This window comes from Salvia splendens, chromosome 12 (assembly GCF_004379255.2).
Source record: "Salvia splendens isolate huo1 chromosome 12, SspV2, whole genome shotgun sequence".
In the NCBI taxonomy this organism is placed as follows: domain Eukaryota; kingdom Viridiplantae; phylum Streptophyta; class Magnoliopsida; order Lamiales; family Lamiaceae; genus Salvia; species Salvia splendens.
In genome coordinates, this window is record NC_056043.1 from 9,494,185 (window position 1) to 9,509,569 (window position 15,385).

Consider the following 15,385-nt stretch of genomic DNA (forward strand, 5'->3'; position numbering starts at 1 on the left):
ACACTACTTCTTTCTTACTTTTTTCCGTTCTCTTTTACTTTACCAATTCTACATTAAAATTCGTGTCATTCACAAAGTGCTCTATTTTTCGTGGATGGAGGGACTATCCATTTCATACTCATTAAATTTTCTTATTGCGTAATCAAATATTTTATGTTTTAGATCGAGTCATCATATACTCATTCATCTAATTCATACACTAATATTTAGTGTCTCGTAGCAAACATTTTAAATTGACTTTGTATATGCTCCAATAAACTTCTCATTTGCTTTTTCACTATTTTTAGTCACATTCCATTAACTTTATCTCACTCATATTTAATTATAAAACTAATACTCCCTTCATCCACCATTAAGAGTCACATTTGAGTTCGACACGTGTTTTAAGAAATGTAACGGAAAGTGAATGAGAAAAGATAATGAAATGTGAGATCCATTTTTATATAGTATTAGTTGTATAATATAATATAAATGGAATGAGCCCCTAAAAAATGAAGTCTATCTGCCTTTTATAGTAAAAGTGAATTAGGACTCCTAATGACAGACTAAAGAAATATATAAAAGTAAGACTTACCTTCCACTAATCTTTTAAACTCACTTTCTACTAGGAGTATATTTTTTAAAACTCGTGCCCAGTCAAAATGCTCTTGTATTGGTGGACGAGGGAGTGTATTATAAAAACATACATCTATTCAATGCATTTTAACTGAAACCAGCCATGATTCACAAGTTTGCCTTATTTGGTAAACTTTATAAACCATATGAATATTATGTTCCGATTCAGAATAAAACCTTCTTACTTTAACACAAAGCAGATACCAAAATAATGTGGGTGACAATATAATCAAATCCATAACCCTCATAACAAGGTAACACAGACCATGTTCATTACATGGTTTCATGCCTGTGTATATAATGCCTCACTGGTAGAGTTATTGCATTGCTTATTTTTCTCAACAAAATTATGTCAACAAACGATATCGAGATACAAACAAACTCTTCACCACTGTGTCTGCAGCATCTATGTAATCACAGTGGGAGCAGATCGGCTAGTGTACTCTTGCATCTTAGAAAGCTTAAGAGCAACCTCAACCTGTATAGGAAGAATACAAACAGTTGAGTTTGTGCGTCTTGGTTTGCATCGTAGAGGAGTAACGGTGGGATTGAATAAATAAGTAGCATCAAACAATTTTATAATCCAGTACTTACTAGAGGAGCCAGTGCGTCTTGAGATTCCCTCCCAATCTTGGATGGATCCTTCTCGTACTGCTCTATGTAGAGACGGATAGTAGCACCTTCCGAACCAGTTCCCGAGAGTCGGAAAACCTGGTGAATTGTTAGCATATATTACTCAAGTACTTTCAAGTGGTTCTAATACCGTATCTTAAACATATTAAGTTCACGAGATAATTAAGAAGTTAAATTGTAACTTCCTGAAACTGTGTACAGATTTTTTGACAGAGTAACTTACTAATCGAGATCCATCTTCAAATAGGTATCTGATTCCCTGATGCTTTGAAATGGAACCATCAACGGGATCCTTGTACTCAAATTCATCAGCATTGACAACTTTTGAGACATCTGACCGGATTCCCTTTACAATGCTGTTCAAAAATATGTTTATAATTAAAACAGAATAAAACTACTGAAGTGGCAGAATAGATTCTCATTTCTCACTTAAATCAATCGCAAGCTACAAGTTAGCAGTCAAAACCAAGTAGTTTGATCTTTCTTTTACTTGCAACTAAATTCTTATTGTGGCAGAGAAGTATGAGAGCAGCTTTACTTCCCTCAAATAGAAAGGGGAGAATGGAAAAGGCAAGAGGCTTACTTGTTGACTTCAGTTAGGTTCGATTGCAGCTTGACCAAATAATCCATCAGTTGCTTGGCACCACCAGAATCAACATTCTTCATTGCATAGGAAAAAAAAAAGAATTAATAAACACATTTCTCAAAGCAATAAGCGCTATAAGAGAGGTAAAACTATATCATGCATCCACACCTCATAGTCATATCGAGTGTAATAGTGACGCCCATATGTGGACCAATGTTGGCGCACAATGTCTTCAACAGTAACAAGTTTATCTCCCCCGAGATTGTCTTTGTTCTTATAGGCTATAATAGCTAGCCAAGCCAACACAGCCCATATTCCATCTTTCTCACGTATGTGGTCAGAGCCTGTTTATGAATATTATAAAAATGTTCAACCACATTGCTTCCTACAATGGTTCTGTATGCAAAATAGATCCTACCAGTTCCAAAACTTTCTTCACCACAAACTGAACACATTCCAGCATCCATTAGGTTGCCAAAGAATTTCCATCCAGTTGGCACCTTTATGGAGATAAAAATTAGTAGACCTCTAAAACAATGCATGACTATTTTACAAATATTCATATCACATAGTACCTCAAAGAATTTCAGATTCAAGTTCTTAGCTACAACATCAAGAGCAGCTGATGTGGGCATGCTCCTGAGGAGAACAATGGATCATATTAGATTTATCTACTAGTACATAATATAAATTTAGAACAATATAATTGAGGTATGAATGGCTAGTATCTTGTAAAACATTAATGGAGAATAGAAGATACATTGGAGAACATGTGTCAACTAAGAGCATCAAAGAGAAAATGTTCAGGAAAAGCGAAAGCAGGATCAGTACCTTGCAACTCCTTTTAGACCACCAGAAAAGTAGGGTATCGCCTGTACAGCATTTGCAGCTATAATAGCAACAGAATCAGATGGAGTAACAAAGAACCTGAAATTAAAATAAGGCTGATTCAGAATAAGAACAATAAGTAAAAAAATGTTGTTCAAAATCAGTATAAAATTTTTAAACCAGCCTTTTTCCAAGAACCATATTGCGGTCGGCATCACCATCAGCAGCCGCACCAAACTCTGGTGGGTCCTCATTGTTGCCTGACTTACTCAATCCCATACGAGCTACTAGTTCTTTTGCATATGTCAAATTAGGATCAGGATGTCCTCCACCAAAATCTTCCTGTAGAACAGACAGTTAAAAATCACGTCAGAAAAACAATACTATAAATACAAACTTCTTGAATAAAAAATTTACCTTGGGTACACAATTAAGCAAAGAACTTTCCTTTGCCCCTAGCTCTTCGACAAATATACGTTTGGCATAAGCTCCAGCAACGCCATGAAGTGCATCATAGCTAGAATTTGTAAAGCATAGATTATGCAATCAGAATAGGCCTCATCCAAACAAATCACTTTGAAATTCTTTTAAAAAATAGGATGAAATTTGGAGACAGGAATACCAGAAAGTGAATTTTGAAGATGACAATAAATTCTTGATAGACTGGAAATCAAAAATAGACCTGCAAAGCAATGAGTTAGATAAAAGTGAAGTACAGCTTAGTGAGAAAATGCACAGCACTAAATTGGACAGAAAAGTCGTGTAGCACTACTATTTAATAAAGTTGGCCAAAACCCTGTTGAGCACTAGTCATTCCTTTCAAGGGAAATATACTTAATTGGAAAATGAGTTATATGCTATTCCTATTGGGATACATACTTCATCAATTTGACGTAGTCACTTGCTGAATCAAAAACATCAACATCAAACTGCCCATCTGGACCAGTAAAGTTGCTTAATCCAATTATGGAGATGTCCACCTGCAGTTTCATTTAAAAATTGGTAGGGAAAAAAAAAAGACGATCCCACCACAAGTGTGCTTATGTGGCGCATAATATGATGCATGCATACATATGTGTGTGAGTGCGTGTATGTGCTGTCCCATGAAACTAATCATACATCAGGTAGGCCTTCGGCAATCAAGTACTCCTTAATCGTGGTGGTGTTTGAATAGATCTTGTCAGTGATTCCTTCTGGTGCAGGTCCACCATTTTCCATGTTGTATTTGATCCCGAAATCCTAGCAAACAAAAGAAGACGGATAGGGAATTTAATTCTGATTTAAGGAGCTGGTTTTAGCATAACATGTCCACCTAGGCAAGAAAGAAAGAAAGAAAGGAGGGAAGTATTCTTCTGAAGATATTTTCCTTGACCAGATCATTCTCTGGTAAATGTATACAGATAATTCATTGAATCGAAGATACTGAAAAAAAATGTCCAGGTAACATGTTCCTTACAGACCTTGATGCCAAAAAAAATAAAAAAATAAAAGATGTTGTTAGAAAAGATAGACGTGGAAGCATAATCACTACACAATGAAACTGACTCAATGATGTACTGGAGCAGAACATATACAAGCACACCCATAATGACGAACAGAGGAGAGGAGAAAAGAAGTAATTCGGGCGCACACCTCATTTGGGCCCCCTGGGTTGTGGCTTGCTGTAAGTATAAATGCCCCATTTGCCTTGGAGCCCTGAGAAAGTTCAAGATGAAAAGGTTTAAAGTTCCATTATTTAAGATTTTACTAAGGAAGTAAAGGTCAGTACTCACATCAGCGCCTACTCTTTCACGTATAACAGCGGAAACAGCAGGAGTAGACAGCAACCCGTTTTGACCAACCCAGATACGCCTTACTCCATTTGCAGCTGCCATTTTGATGATGATCTGCCAATGGAACAACTTCTTAGTACTTATTACCATATTTGAGATCAAACAAAACAGAAAGCATAGGGTCAATAGTGAGGTCTAGAAAGTCCAAAACTGAAGACCACCTACGTTACTTAATACTTATTGTTGCTAATTTTATTACTATGAGTCTATAACACTTTATGTGTCCAGCAATTAGGGTTGAGGTCCATCATCCAAATTCCAAACAATGTAGAGCAATAAATAAATAGTTTTCACCTAACGAACTACTTTCTTGATCACTTTCAAATACTCAGTCTCACTTATTTTCCTGTATTTTTACAAGGCTAATATGAACAAGCACATATTTTACACCCTAATGAACCTAGCAATGATGACGGTATCATCAAGTGACAAGGTATCTGACCTGGATAGCATCCTTCGAATAGTAGCGACCATCACCAGAGACAACAAGTGTAGCACCTGAAGAGTTTTCAGCAAGAACAATAACATTTGACAGGAAAAGAGAAAACTAGAGCTGGTGTATCTATTAGGGAATCACAAAAATGTAGCCTGTTTTTCAAGATTAGAATGTCTCACTTTACAAATCACGGCAATGTATTCCGATAACAACAAATATAAAGAATCAGTTTAAAGACGTAGTGACGTACATGGAAATCTACACCAACTATTAAATACTAAGACATCCAATCAGATGGTTCTCACTTCTCACAAATGACATAACCTTCAGTAGATGGTTTGGTTCCATGAGCATCAATCTCAAAAGCTAATAAATTCTATAATTGTTACCAATTGAAAACTTCTGAGGGTGGCATAGACATTATCAAGCAAACTATAAGTGACTAGTGGATACTTTATATAGAAAAGTTTCAAATATTATGCATACAGATGTACAATGTCAAGACTAATATCAAGAGTATCATTACACGGTATGATAATTGATAACAAAGCTACGATTTCTCTATATCTTGCATAAAAGTTGGAACATGCGAGTTTTTTGAAGCAAACACACAGGTACTTTTGTAATTTGTGCATATAAATTATGTGTGCTTTAGTCCATCTTAATATTGCTTGTATCATATCAAAGATTAAGTTGTACATCTTTATTTCGGAATTAGACCATATCAGGAAGTGAGAGAGCATCTCAATTATCTACTAGATAAAACCAAGAGCATGAAAATGCTAAAACATATACCTTTCATTTTATCAGCTCCAAGGGCATTAAAAGTAGCTTGGACAAAATTTTGCAAGTAATGGGGTTGCACGAATACCTTCACCTGAACCATGCATTCCAAAAAGTTAAATCAGAATCAACTACAGGAAACAATATTGCAAAGCTTCTAAGCCACTAAGAACATATAAATGTGCACAGGCCCATTCTGCAAAATTCAGAAATTATTTGCATGACCACGTTAAAGATATTTTCCACATAAGGAAAGCACATTGTAACCTGTTTGAAAGGATATATAATAGTTCTTGGTACAAGAAGAGCATGGGTAACAACGAAATATTGTTTTTATATTTCAAAAACAAGACTTTCTCCATTTCATGCAAGATTGATGTCATGATGCCTGCATTCACTTTCATTTCACTCAGAATTCTGAGAGGAAAACCCTTTAATGTGAAAATGATAATGTATCTGGATAATGAGTCGGAAAATATAGTCATGAGAATTCGCATTTGAAAAGTTTGTTCATTATTTAGTTTCAAGAAATGAATAGAAGTAAGGCAGGTTACAAAAATCGAATCTCAGAAAGTGGAGAAAATTCAACTTTATACAAATATGTCAATATCGTGATTTCTCATAAATCAAAATAAAAGAAATTTAAGATTTAGTATTTACATATCAGTTCAGATTCAAGAAGAACTCAAGTTATTTGGAAGAAATGAAAAATTGACATCGTAAACATTCAAATCTTTCAGACATCCTAAAACTGTAATGCCAACACGTAGAGCTTTCTCAATCTTTCTGTTGCGAAAGAGAAAGAGACAATCTAGATGTCCTTCCCTTTTAACATGCCAACTTATTAATATGTTAATCTTGTCCTAAGACACCTACTGACTACTGAGTCTTAAGATTAAAAAAATACATGGAAAAACATATCAGGCAAGTTATCTGAGTTTCTACACAGACACAGCATCCTATGCATTAGGCTTAGGCCTCACTGGCAGAAGTCAAGGAATCATGTTTGTGCTTCTAGAGCACCTAGCAAATACTATGTGATTAAGCAAAATTATCCTATTTACAGGGCCAATTTACCTTTTAAAACAAGGCATCCACGTTCCTGAATCTAATATTTTGCAAATTTAGTTAATGATAATCGAAGCAAAATTAGCATATTCTGGTTTCAAATCTATCAGAAGAAATTTCATGTTTCATGCGTAGGCAGGGGAGGTCATCTGGTGACGTTTCTAGATACTTCGCTATGATCTGTTTCATAAATTGCAAAACCATGCCTTCCACCAGATCAGTTCCCTAGCCCTGATTCTTCACTGATTGAATTTGGGAACTCAAAATATAGACTTATCACACCTTGGCATATGGACAAAGACAGATTTTTTATTTATTTGCTTATTTACAGCTCAAACATTACGATCACTTACATAAGACCTATCAGATCTATAGCACATTTCCACAATCACACTAGACAATAGCCCCCCACCGATTAAATGTCGACTGATTAAACAACTTTTTATAAAAGCAGAACATGCAAATACCAGAACACCTATCCAGACAACGATGTCACCAAATAAACACACACACATTTATGCAAATGGCAAATGTATAGATCCGATCAGAGCCCTTTCCAATTACAATGAGCATCCACATGGAATAGAACGAGAATCATCACGAATCAGAAAAACGGAAAAAAAACACAAAAGCAAAACCTTCTTCCTGAGACCAGAAGTCCCTGGTTTCTGGCCATCAATTGGAGAAGTCTGGACGCGGGTAACCTTAAACGACGCCATCTTGGCTCAGAACAATCTGCAACAATTCAGCAGCAGAAATGAATCAAGCAATCGCAATGTGTTTGTGAAAATGTGTGAGAGGGAAGCTTACGCAGAAAGGGATGCGTGTGGAGAACTAAAGTGGTGGTTATAAAAAGTGTATTTATTTAGATACTTCCATTCTCCTCGGTTAGATCTCCGCTTTTCACTCACTCTAAAATTAACAAAACCAAACTGCCATATTCAATCACCTTCTTCTTTACATAACACTAAATCACTAATTATCCATACAAAATTGAAGGCATGCGCCAACTTTATTCCCATCAGAAGTTCCATGGTCGGTCGACCTAAAATTCTTTTTCATTTTCCCTCTATATTATTCGTTTTTTTCAGGATATTCTTTGTTATCCATATTTGGCACCTCACTTTTTTTACTATTCCCTTCATCCTGACCTACTCCCTCCTTGCCCAAAATGTTATCCATGTTTGACTCGACATGAATTTTAAGAAAGGTAAAGAAAAATGAGTGAAAAATGGTAATGGAATATATGCCCCACATTTATATACTATTAGTTTTATAATAGAATACAGGTGTAATGAGTTGATGGAAAGTAGGGTCCATTTACGAAAAATAGAAAATAAAAGCAAACTGGACAACACCGAAATGACAAAACTGAACAACATTTCACGGACGGAGAGAATATTTGTTTAGTAGTCAATCCCTAAAAAGTACTCCATGAACTTTATAATTTTGAAATAGTTAAATACATTATCCTTATAAATCATCTTATTTACAACTTACTATTATTACCTTATTCTTAATTTCTCTATTAATTTACTAATTATATACATTAAACTCGTATCAAATAAAATGTTCATATTTTTCGGAGAGGAATGAATGTAATATATTTGTTCTCTTAATTATTTGAGCTGGGCAAATGACATTATAATTGAGCAACTCATATGATGAATTCTTTTTGACCAGATACATTTAAAAGCATTCCTTTATAGGGAGTACCAATATATATTAGTTTAGAAGTAGTAATTATTTATATTGATGATAACATAAATGAAAATTGTACTTCATACAGGTAGTTTATGTGTCTTTATGATTAATTTTTTAGAACGTTAATCTGACGATGAAAACATACTAGAATTGAACGTAAACAAGATGAACAATATATGAATACGTTCATGATATTTTAGTTTTACTGTACATTTGTTATAAAAGATAGAAATAGTTAATGCGAATGATGAGTTAATAAATTACTAGTATGATTCCGTAGTTAATTGGATTTAAAAAAAACGAAATGATTTCACAATGGAAAAGGAAAGATATCTCATTGTATAGCCGAAAGTAGTAATCAGATTGATAGATGATCAAAGATTAACTACAAAATTAGGAAGATCTAGGTTTTAAATGATGACCAACATTCTCAAACCATAAAAATGTCATCTAAAAGTCCAAAAGCATTGGAACACTAAAATACATCCAAATCTTTTTTTATCGCTTGCAGTATCATATCTTTCCAGCAAGGTTTATGGTCTTTAATATAATTGAAGTGTGTCACCACAAAATCGTGAAAGGTTAATGTCCGTGCATGCAATCGATGCAATCCCCTTCCTCGATCACTTATCAGACGTAGCTAGGGGTGGGTCGATACGAGATATCGTATCAAAAACGTTGTATCGTATATCGTATCGAAAATATCGATATGAAAGAATTTCATATCGTTATCGTATCGAAAGTTTCGATATATCGTACCGAATACCTGTATATCGAAAATTATAATTTCAAAACTTAAAATTCACACAAAATTAATAAAACTTCAACACAATAAAATTAATATTGTTCTTATCTCCATAATCAAAATACAACACAACCAAGTACAATTAAATGGATTTATATATATTTATAATTTTAAATTTTAATATGTATTGAATTTCAATATGTTTCGATATATACGATATATATCGTATATTCGATATAAAACGATATATCGAAAATATCGATATATATCGTATATTCGATATAAAACGATATATCGCGATATAAGGAAATTTATATCGTTATCGTATCGAAAACTTATGATACGGTATCGTATCGTATCGAAAATTACGATATATCGAAAAAAATCGATAATTTTTTAATATTTTTCAATACGATACGAGCGATATATCATTTTTTCGATATTTTCCTCAGCCCTAGACGTAGCTTCCGGTTCTTCCTCACAAGGTCCGGTCCGTTAACATAATTGAGATGAAATTATAACATGCTTAAATAATTAAGATCAATCCTTTTCAACTTTAAATTGAAATGGGCTTTGTAATACGCTACTCAATCTCGGTTTATTGAAATGGACCAAGTATGGGCCTAATAAACAAAGAAGGGAACTTTAAAAAATGAGTGAAGCCCAATAAGAGAAATAGGTCGTGAACCAATTATGTTACGTACAACTCAAATTAAAGAAGCAATCATGTTTAGAAATCAAGGATTTAAAACATTTTGCGATTATTGATTTCAATGAGAAATGAACTAGTTGACGGCGCTGCACCTCCTCCTTATGATACCATTCTTACCTAGGAGGATCTCAATCTCTCCCATCTTCTTCATTGCTTTTCCAAAATCAGCTGCGAATACTCGCGGTTTCTTTGTATATTCCGACACGATTCCGGCGGTGGACCCACTGAAAAGCACTTGGTCCGACTGCAGAAGTCCCTTCCGTTCAACCAAGTTCTTGAAGTACTTGTTGTCCAACAAATCTGGCGTCGCTACATCCAGCGCCGCCAAGTTGCCGTTGCCTCCGTTGCGGGGGCAGCGCCGCCTTCTGGTGGTTGCGAATCCAGCATCGACGTCTGAGCCATTGCTGTATATTCTGTCGCGGAATAAGAAGCACTGGGCTTGCCCTATCGTGTGGGCCCCTGCATTTTATTCCGTTAGATAAAAGTGGATGAAGTACAAAAGAAAGAAAGATTAAAAAAAAAGAGTAATAAATTTAGATTGATTAGACTAATTTTGGTGGATGCAGATGAAGATGAAAATTTGAGACTATTATTTTAGGATGAATAAAGTTTAGTACATTAATTAATTAGTCTCACCGGATAGTGCAACCATGTCTCTAGCATTAAGACCTTTAATGGCAAAAGCAAGAATGAGCGCGTTGAGATCAACGAAAGGGCTTGGAAGATCGGTCTCTGCTTGTGACCGGTTGGCCGTCGTCGAGTCTCTTCTTCCCAACCGTACATTCCACCACGGCCCGCCAACCTGCACAACTCTCTCTCTCTATGTCATTTTGAATTGGGGAATATTGTGCGTTTAACTTAATTACTACATCCGTCCACAAGAGATAGTCTAGATCAGGGACGGATCCAATGCATTGGCAGGTGGGGCATATGCCCCTCCTCAAATTTTCCTACATACATATACATATCTATGATTTTTGCTAATTTACATCCTTGATTCACTAAATGCCCCTTCTTAATTCTTCTAAACTTTCCCTATACATATTTTTGCCCCTCTTGAGATTATTTTCTGGCTCCATCCCTGGTCTAGATCGTGAACAACACAAATGACATAAGTTTTCATGCAAATTTGGTATAATAAGAAATAGATAGAAAGAAAAAGTAGCTGAAGGTGTTGTAGTGGAAAATGAGATCAATCTCATTAAAAGTAAAAAAATTAATATAGTATGAAGGGACCAATTTTTATGGACATACCAAAATTAAAAAAAAAACAAAACTATTTTTCGTGGATGAGTTTGTATACTTACGGCGACAGAGGCGTCCCGTGCGGCTAGGGTGAGTATGTCAGCGCACGAGACAACGCCAGGGCAGGCGTGCTCGATCTCACGCTTCACGGCCTCGATCACGTCGTATCCTCTAGCGGAGTTAGCGTTGGGGATTGCCGTCTTCTCGCTTTGGATAGTAGCGGTCTCGTCTAGCAAGATGGAAGCATCGCATCCCTGAACGAAGCAGTCGTGGAAGTGGAGGCGGATGAGGGACGCCGCCATGCGCGGCTCGCGGGAGACCGCTTTCTCGATGGATTTGTGGATTATGGCGGCGGCGTCCGGACATCTTCCGTCGTAGAACTTTGTGGATAGTTTTGCTTCGCATGCAATACTATTGAGCAAGAGCATGATAGTTATAAGTTTGAAAAATACCTTCATGTTTAAAGATTTCAAGAGTATATAGTATTTAAGATTGATATTGAATGTTGATTTTGAACATGGTGTTTCGCATTTACTTATATTGAAGAAATGGTCCAGTGTTCAAATTCCATCAATATTTCTTAATAGGACATGATATTTTTTCAATTTTATTAAGAGAATAAAAAAAATTCTAGCTTAGCGAATTGATACTCGATTAAGGTCGCTAGGCTACCTGAACGTGTTTCAAAAAATAACTTTGAGATATAATTATGAAAAAGAAATAAAATATTATATTTTGTTTTCCCCACTATATATTTTTATAATCTTGTAGTTTACTAGTTTTGCCACGTTTGATTCTGATTCAATTGGATCTTTGCGTTTTTGGTATATATGATGTATAGTCAATAATTGATGTGAGTAATTTTTTATATTAAAGAAATTCCTTAGAGACTGACAGCTCTAAATTCATTTAAAGTATTGAAACCACTAATATTCCATATTATGTTAGTGGGACTAAAACAAGTAAATGATTGGTGTTTATTCCCTGGCCCCTTTTCGAATAGAAACATGCATAATTGCATATTATGACGCTTACCACATATTTACGCAGTAAAATAATTAAAGAATTGGGCTCCATGCATAGTTTTAATTTGAATTACACAGTCAGAAAAGTCCATCTTATAACCACTTCCATTTTTTCAAATTTAAACGATACCGACAATCTTATCTTATGATTAAAATCTAACCAGATAAGTTGATCCAATCCAAACATGGAAATTTCAAGCCTTCAAATAAAACAATGATAATAGCTGCTTTTTTCTTCTCTTTTCTGGAGTATTTCCGTTAAGGAAGAAGTTCCTCAACGATAGATTCCGCGTCGAACGTCGCGAGAGCTTTTGCCCGTCGATCACTTCGGCGTCGAAAAATAGGGTTTGTGCATTGTGCACGATAAAAAAGAGAAGAGAGTGTGAAAATATTTTAATTCTTGATTGATTGTCAATTATGAAATATTCCCACATATTTATAATGTGGAATCATCAAATAGATAAATCTAATATAATCTTAACCAACTAAGCAAAATATATTGTAAAGATATTAATTACTAATATATGGGAGATATGAAAGATATGTCTCGTATCAACTCCCCCGCGGTTAAAATCCACCTTGTCCTCAAAGTGGTAACCACGACACAATGAAGAGCATCGTGAACATAAGCTTTGGCGAGACCTCCCCTCCTGGATCAAACGTGCACGGTCGGTGCCGATAATGGAACAAACTTTGCTTGCTAGACTGACACCATGATTCAATTATGTTGGTGAACATAATATTTATATGGGATCTTGAGCTCTTAATATTTGTTGCTCCAATAATTCTATTAGATAGGCCCTTAACGTGAATATAGATATCCGCATAGCCGCAACATTCTCCTCAAGCAAAGTCTCTATATCATATTTTATCTCCAATTCACTATGAGTTGGAACAATAATTCCATCACCAATCTTGTCATCATATGCCTCAACGAGCACTTGAGGCATCATATTTTCATTCACAAGAATCTCTTTATAGGGCTCGTCGTCTAGAACATCAAGAGTAACACCATCATTGCGAGTAGCATTGTTAGAAACATCGTTAATGTCTTCGGGAATATCCTCACTCAATACCATCGTGGGAGTATTATCAATGTTCTCCGCTGCTATATTTTCATCATCAATGTTCTCGTTGTAATCGTTTACGGCAGCAAGTTGGGCAGGAGAGGGCGATCGAACCAAGAGGTTGGTTATATTGTTGAGATATCGCGGCTGCCCCGAATCAATAAACTCCCGGGACTGTTGAGGCAGGTGCGTTGAACCGGATCGTGGCTGGGTAATGGCAGGCAGCGACGTCGTGCAGGGGCTCAGCGATCGGTTGAACTGCGGTGGCTGGTATGTTGGCTGCATGTGCAGCACTTCCGGCGGATGGTAATTCGGCTGCCATTGTTGATAACCGGCGTGGAAGGTCTGCGGGCAGCAGTAGCTGGGTGGGTCCCAGCTTGTTGGACGTCGTGTCTGGACCGGCTGCGTGTAGGGCTGATGTTGTTGCCACCGCCAATCGTGTATCTCCGGTCGTTGTGGTTGCTGCCATTGCAAAGCATGGGTGGATCAGGTTCGGGTTGCAACGGAGGGAGCGTTGCTGCTGCCCTGCGCTCATGCTCAACCAATCGGGTCTCGAGTCAGGCGAGCCTAGCGTGGATATACTCCAACGTTGCTGCTGTTGAATTCAGTTGCAAGCCTTCGGATGCTTACGATATCTCCGGCCATGAACGAAGATTGACTTCGGCCATGAGCTCTCAATGAAAGCACCACTTGTTAAGGAAGAAGTTCCTCAACGATAGATTCCGCGTCGAACGTCGCGAGAGCTTTTGCCCGTCGATCACTCTGGCGTCGAAAAATAGGGTTTGTGCGTTGTGCACGATGAAAAAGAGAAGAGAGTGTGAAAATATTTTATTTCTTGATTGATTGTCAATTATGAAATATTCTCACATATTTATAGTGTGGAATCCTCAAATAAATAAATCTAATCTAATCTTAACAAACTAAGCAAAATATATTATAAAGATATTAATTACTAATATATGGGAGATATGTCTCGTATCAATTTCTTTTTCTGTATAATGATACGATAGTGCACCCTTTTAAAAATATCCAGTACATGTATATTCTTCTCTAAAGAGTCAACTTACATGTGAATATATGATTTAATTAGTCCAAACGAGTAATTAGTTAAAAAGTTTGTAGTATATACGAAGCCCAAAACTGTTTTATTTTAAGCCAGATTATTTGTTATTTAGGCATAGTGTTATTGAGCCCAGATGAGTATGTCTGAGCCCAGCTTTTTGGCATATGAAGTTTTTTGTTTTCTTTCTCAAACTATTCCTAGGAGCCGGTTTGAAAAAATTAGAGTAAGCCGTATCTCATAATTAAATATATGTCGTATTATATTTGGTTAATAAGATAATCTCTCAACCTAATAATTAAATATATGTCGTATTATATTTGGTTAATAAGATTAATCTCTCAACCTAATCCTAAAAAAATAATTATATAATAATGACTCATAGTTAACCCTCAAACTAAAATAATACTCCCTCTGTTCCCAAAAAATATGCACTTTAACTTCGCTACGAATTTTAATGTAAAATTGGTAAAATTAGAGAGAGATAGAGAGAAAAAATAATTAAAGTATTGTTAGACCCCTCATTAAAGAGAAAAGACTTTCCAAAATTAGAAAGTGCATATTTTTGTGAGACGGACTAAAAAAAGATTGCATATTCTTGTCTCCGTCCCAAAAAAATAAAATTGCATAAAATCTCGTGCCGCCCAAGGAAGAGGTCAGCTTCCTTGGGACGGAAGGAGTGCTATCACAACTTAATCCTAGATAAATAATCATATGACAATGAATCATAACAAGCGAATAACACCCTAATGTTTGTTTTTATCCACACACTCAAATTGAGAATGAAAGAAGCTATTGAAACAAGTGGGAGATGGCCAAATACGTCATTAACAACAAACCCACTATTAAAAAGCAGTGGACAATTTCTCCAAGTTCATTTTTTAAGAGCACATCCCATTCTATTTAGGAGTACAACAATTTCCCCGATGGGACCTGCATTTTTCATCGAATGAAACAGACGATAACTGCTACTTCTACGTATCTGAGACACAGGGTTACGTGCAAATTGAGATTTCTATCATGCAGCAATGAAAGGAAAGGAGGTG

At 35.9% G+C, this 15,385-nt stretch overlaps 2 protein-coding genes across 2 annotated transcripts; both read right to left on the bottom strand.

The window, feature by feature from the left end:
- Positions 1–816: 816 nt before the first annotated feature.
- Positions 817–7,820, bottom strand: LOC121759552 (phosphoglucomutase, cytoplasmic-like). Its single transcript, XM_042155183.1, has 19 exons — positions 7,592–7,820; positions 7,420–7,516; positions 5,726–5,807; positions 4,937–4,992; positions 4,435–4,548; positions 4,295–4,357; positions 3,782–3,901; positions 3,542–3,642; positions 3,285–3,344; positions 3,080–3,179; positions 2,847–3,004; positions 2,666–2,761; positions 2,410–2,473; positions 2,253–2,334; positions 2,003–2,178; positions 1,832–1,908; positions 1,472–1,604; positions 1,210–1,326; positions 817–1,093 (listed from the first exon to the last, which is right to left on the bottom strand). The coding sequence occupies exons 2-19, from the start codon at positions 7,498–7,500 to the stop codon at positions 1,022–1,024; spliced, it is 1,752 nt and encodes a 583-aa protein (XP_042011117.1). The 5' UTR covers positions 7,501–7,516; positions 7,592–7,820; the 3' UTR covers positions 817–1,021.
- A 2,195-nt stretch (positions 7,821–10,015) lies between these two features.
- On the bottom strand, positions 10,016–11,654 carry LOC121758238 (lignin-forming anionic peroxidase-like). The gene is made up of 3 exons (XM_042153661.1): positions 11,250–11,654; positions 10,579–10,744; positions 10,016–10,401 (listed from the first exon to the last, which is right to left on the bottom strand). The coding sequence occupies exons 1-3, from the start codon at positions 11,643–11,645 to the stop codon at positions 10,016–10,018; spliced, it is 948 nt and encodes a 315-aa protein (XP_042009595.1). The 5' UTR covers positions 11,646–11,654.
- Between the last annotated feature and the right edge of the window lie 3,731 nt (positions 11,655–15,385).

Excerpts from the sequence above, each read along its gene's own strand:
- LOC121758238 (XM_042153661.1), bottom strand. The coding sequence starts at position 11,645 with ATGAAGGTATTTTTCAAACTTATAACTATCATGCTCTTGCTCAATAGT. Across the intron at positions 10,745-11,249 it reads CACGGGACGCCTCTGTCGCC|GTTGGCGGGCCGTGGTGGAA; the intron begins GTAAGTATACAA and ends AGAGTTGTGCAG. Across the intron at positions 10,402-10,578 it reads AGACATGGTTGCACTATCCG|GGGCCCACACGATAGGGCAA; the intron begins GTGAGACTAATT and ends AATAAAATGCAG.
- LOC121759552 (XM_042155183.1), bottom strand. The coding sequence starts at position 7,500 with ATGGCGTCGTTTAAGGTTACCCGCGTCCAGACTTCTCCAATTGATGGC. Across the intron at positions 4,549-4,936 it reads ATTCGAAGGATGCTATCCAG|ATCATCATCAAAATGGCAGC; the intron begins GTCAGATACCTT and ends TTCCATTGGCAG. Across the intron at positions 1,909-2,002 it reads ACACTCGATATGACTATGAG|AATGTTGATTCTGGTGGTGC; the intron begins GTGTGGATGCAT and ends TATGCAATGAAG.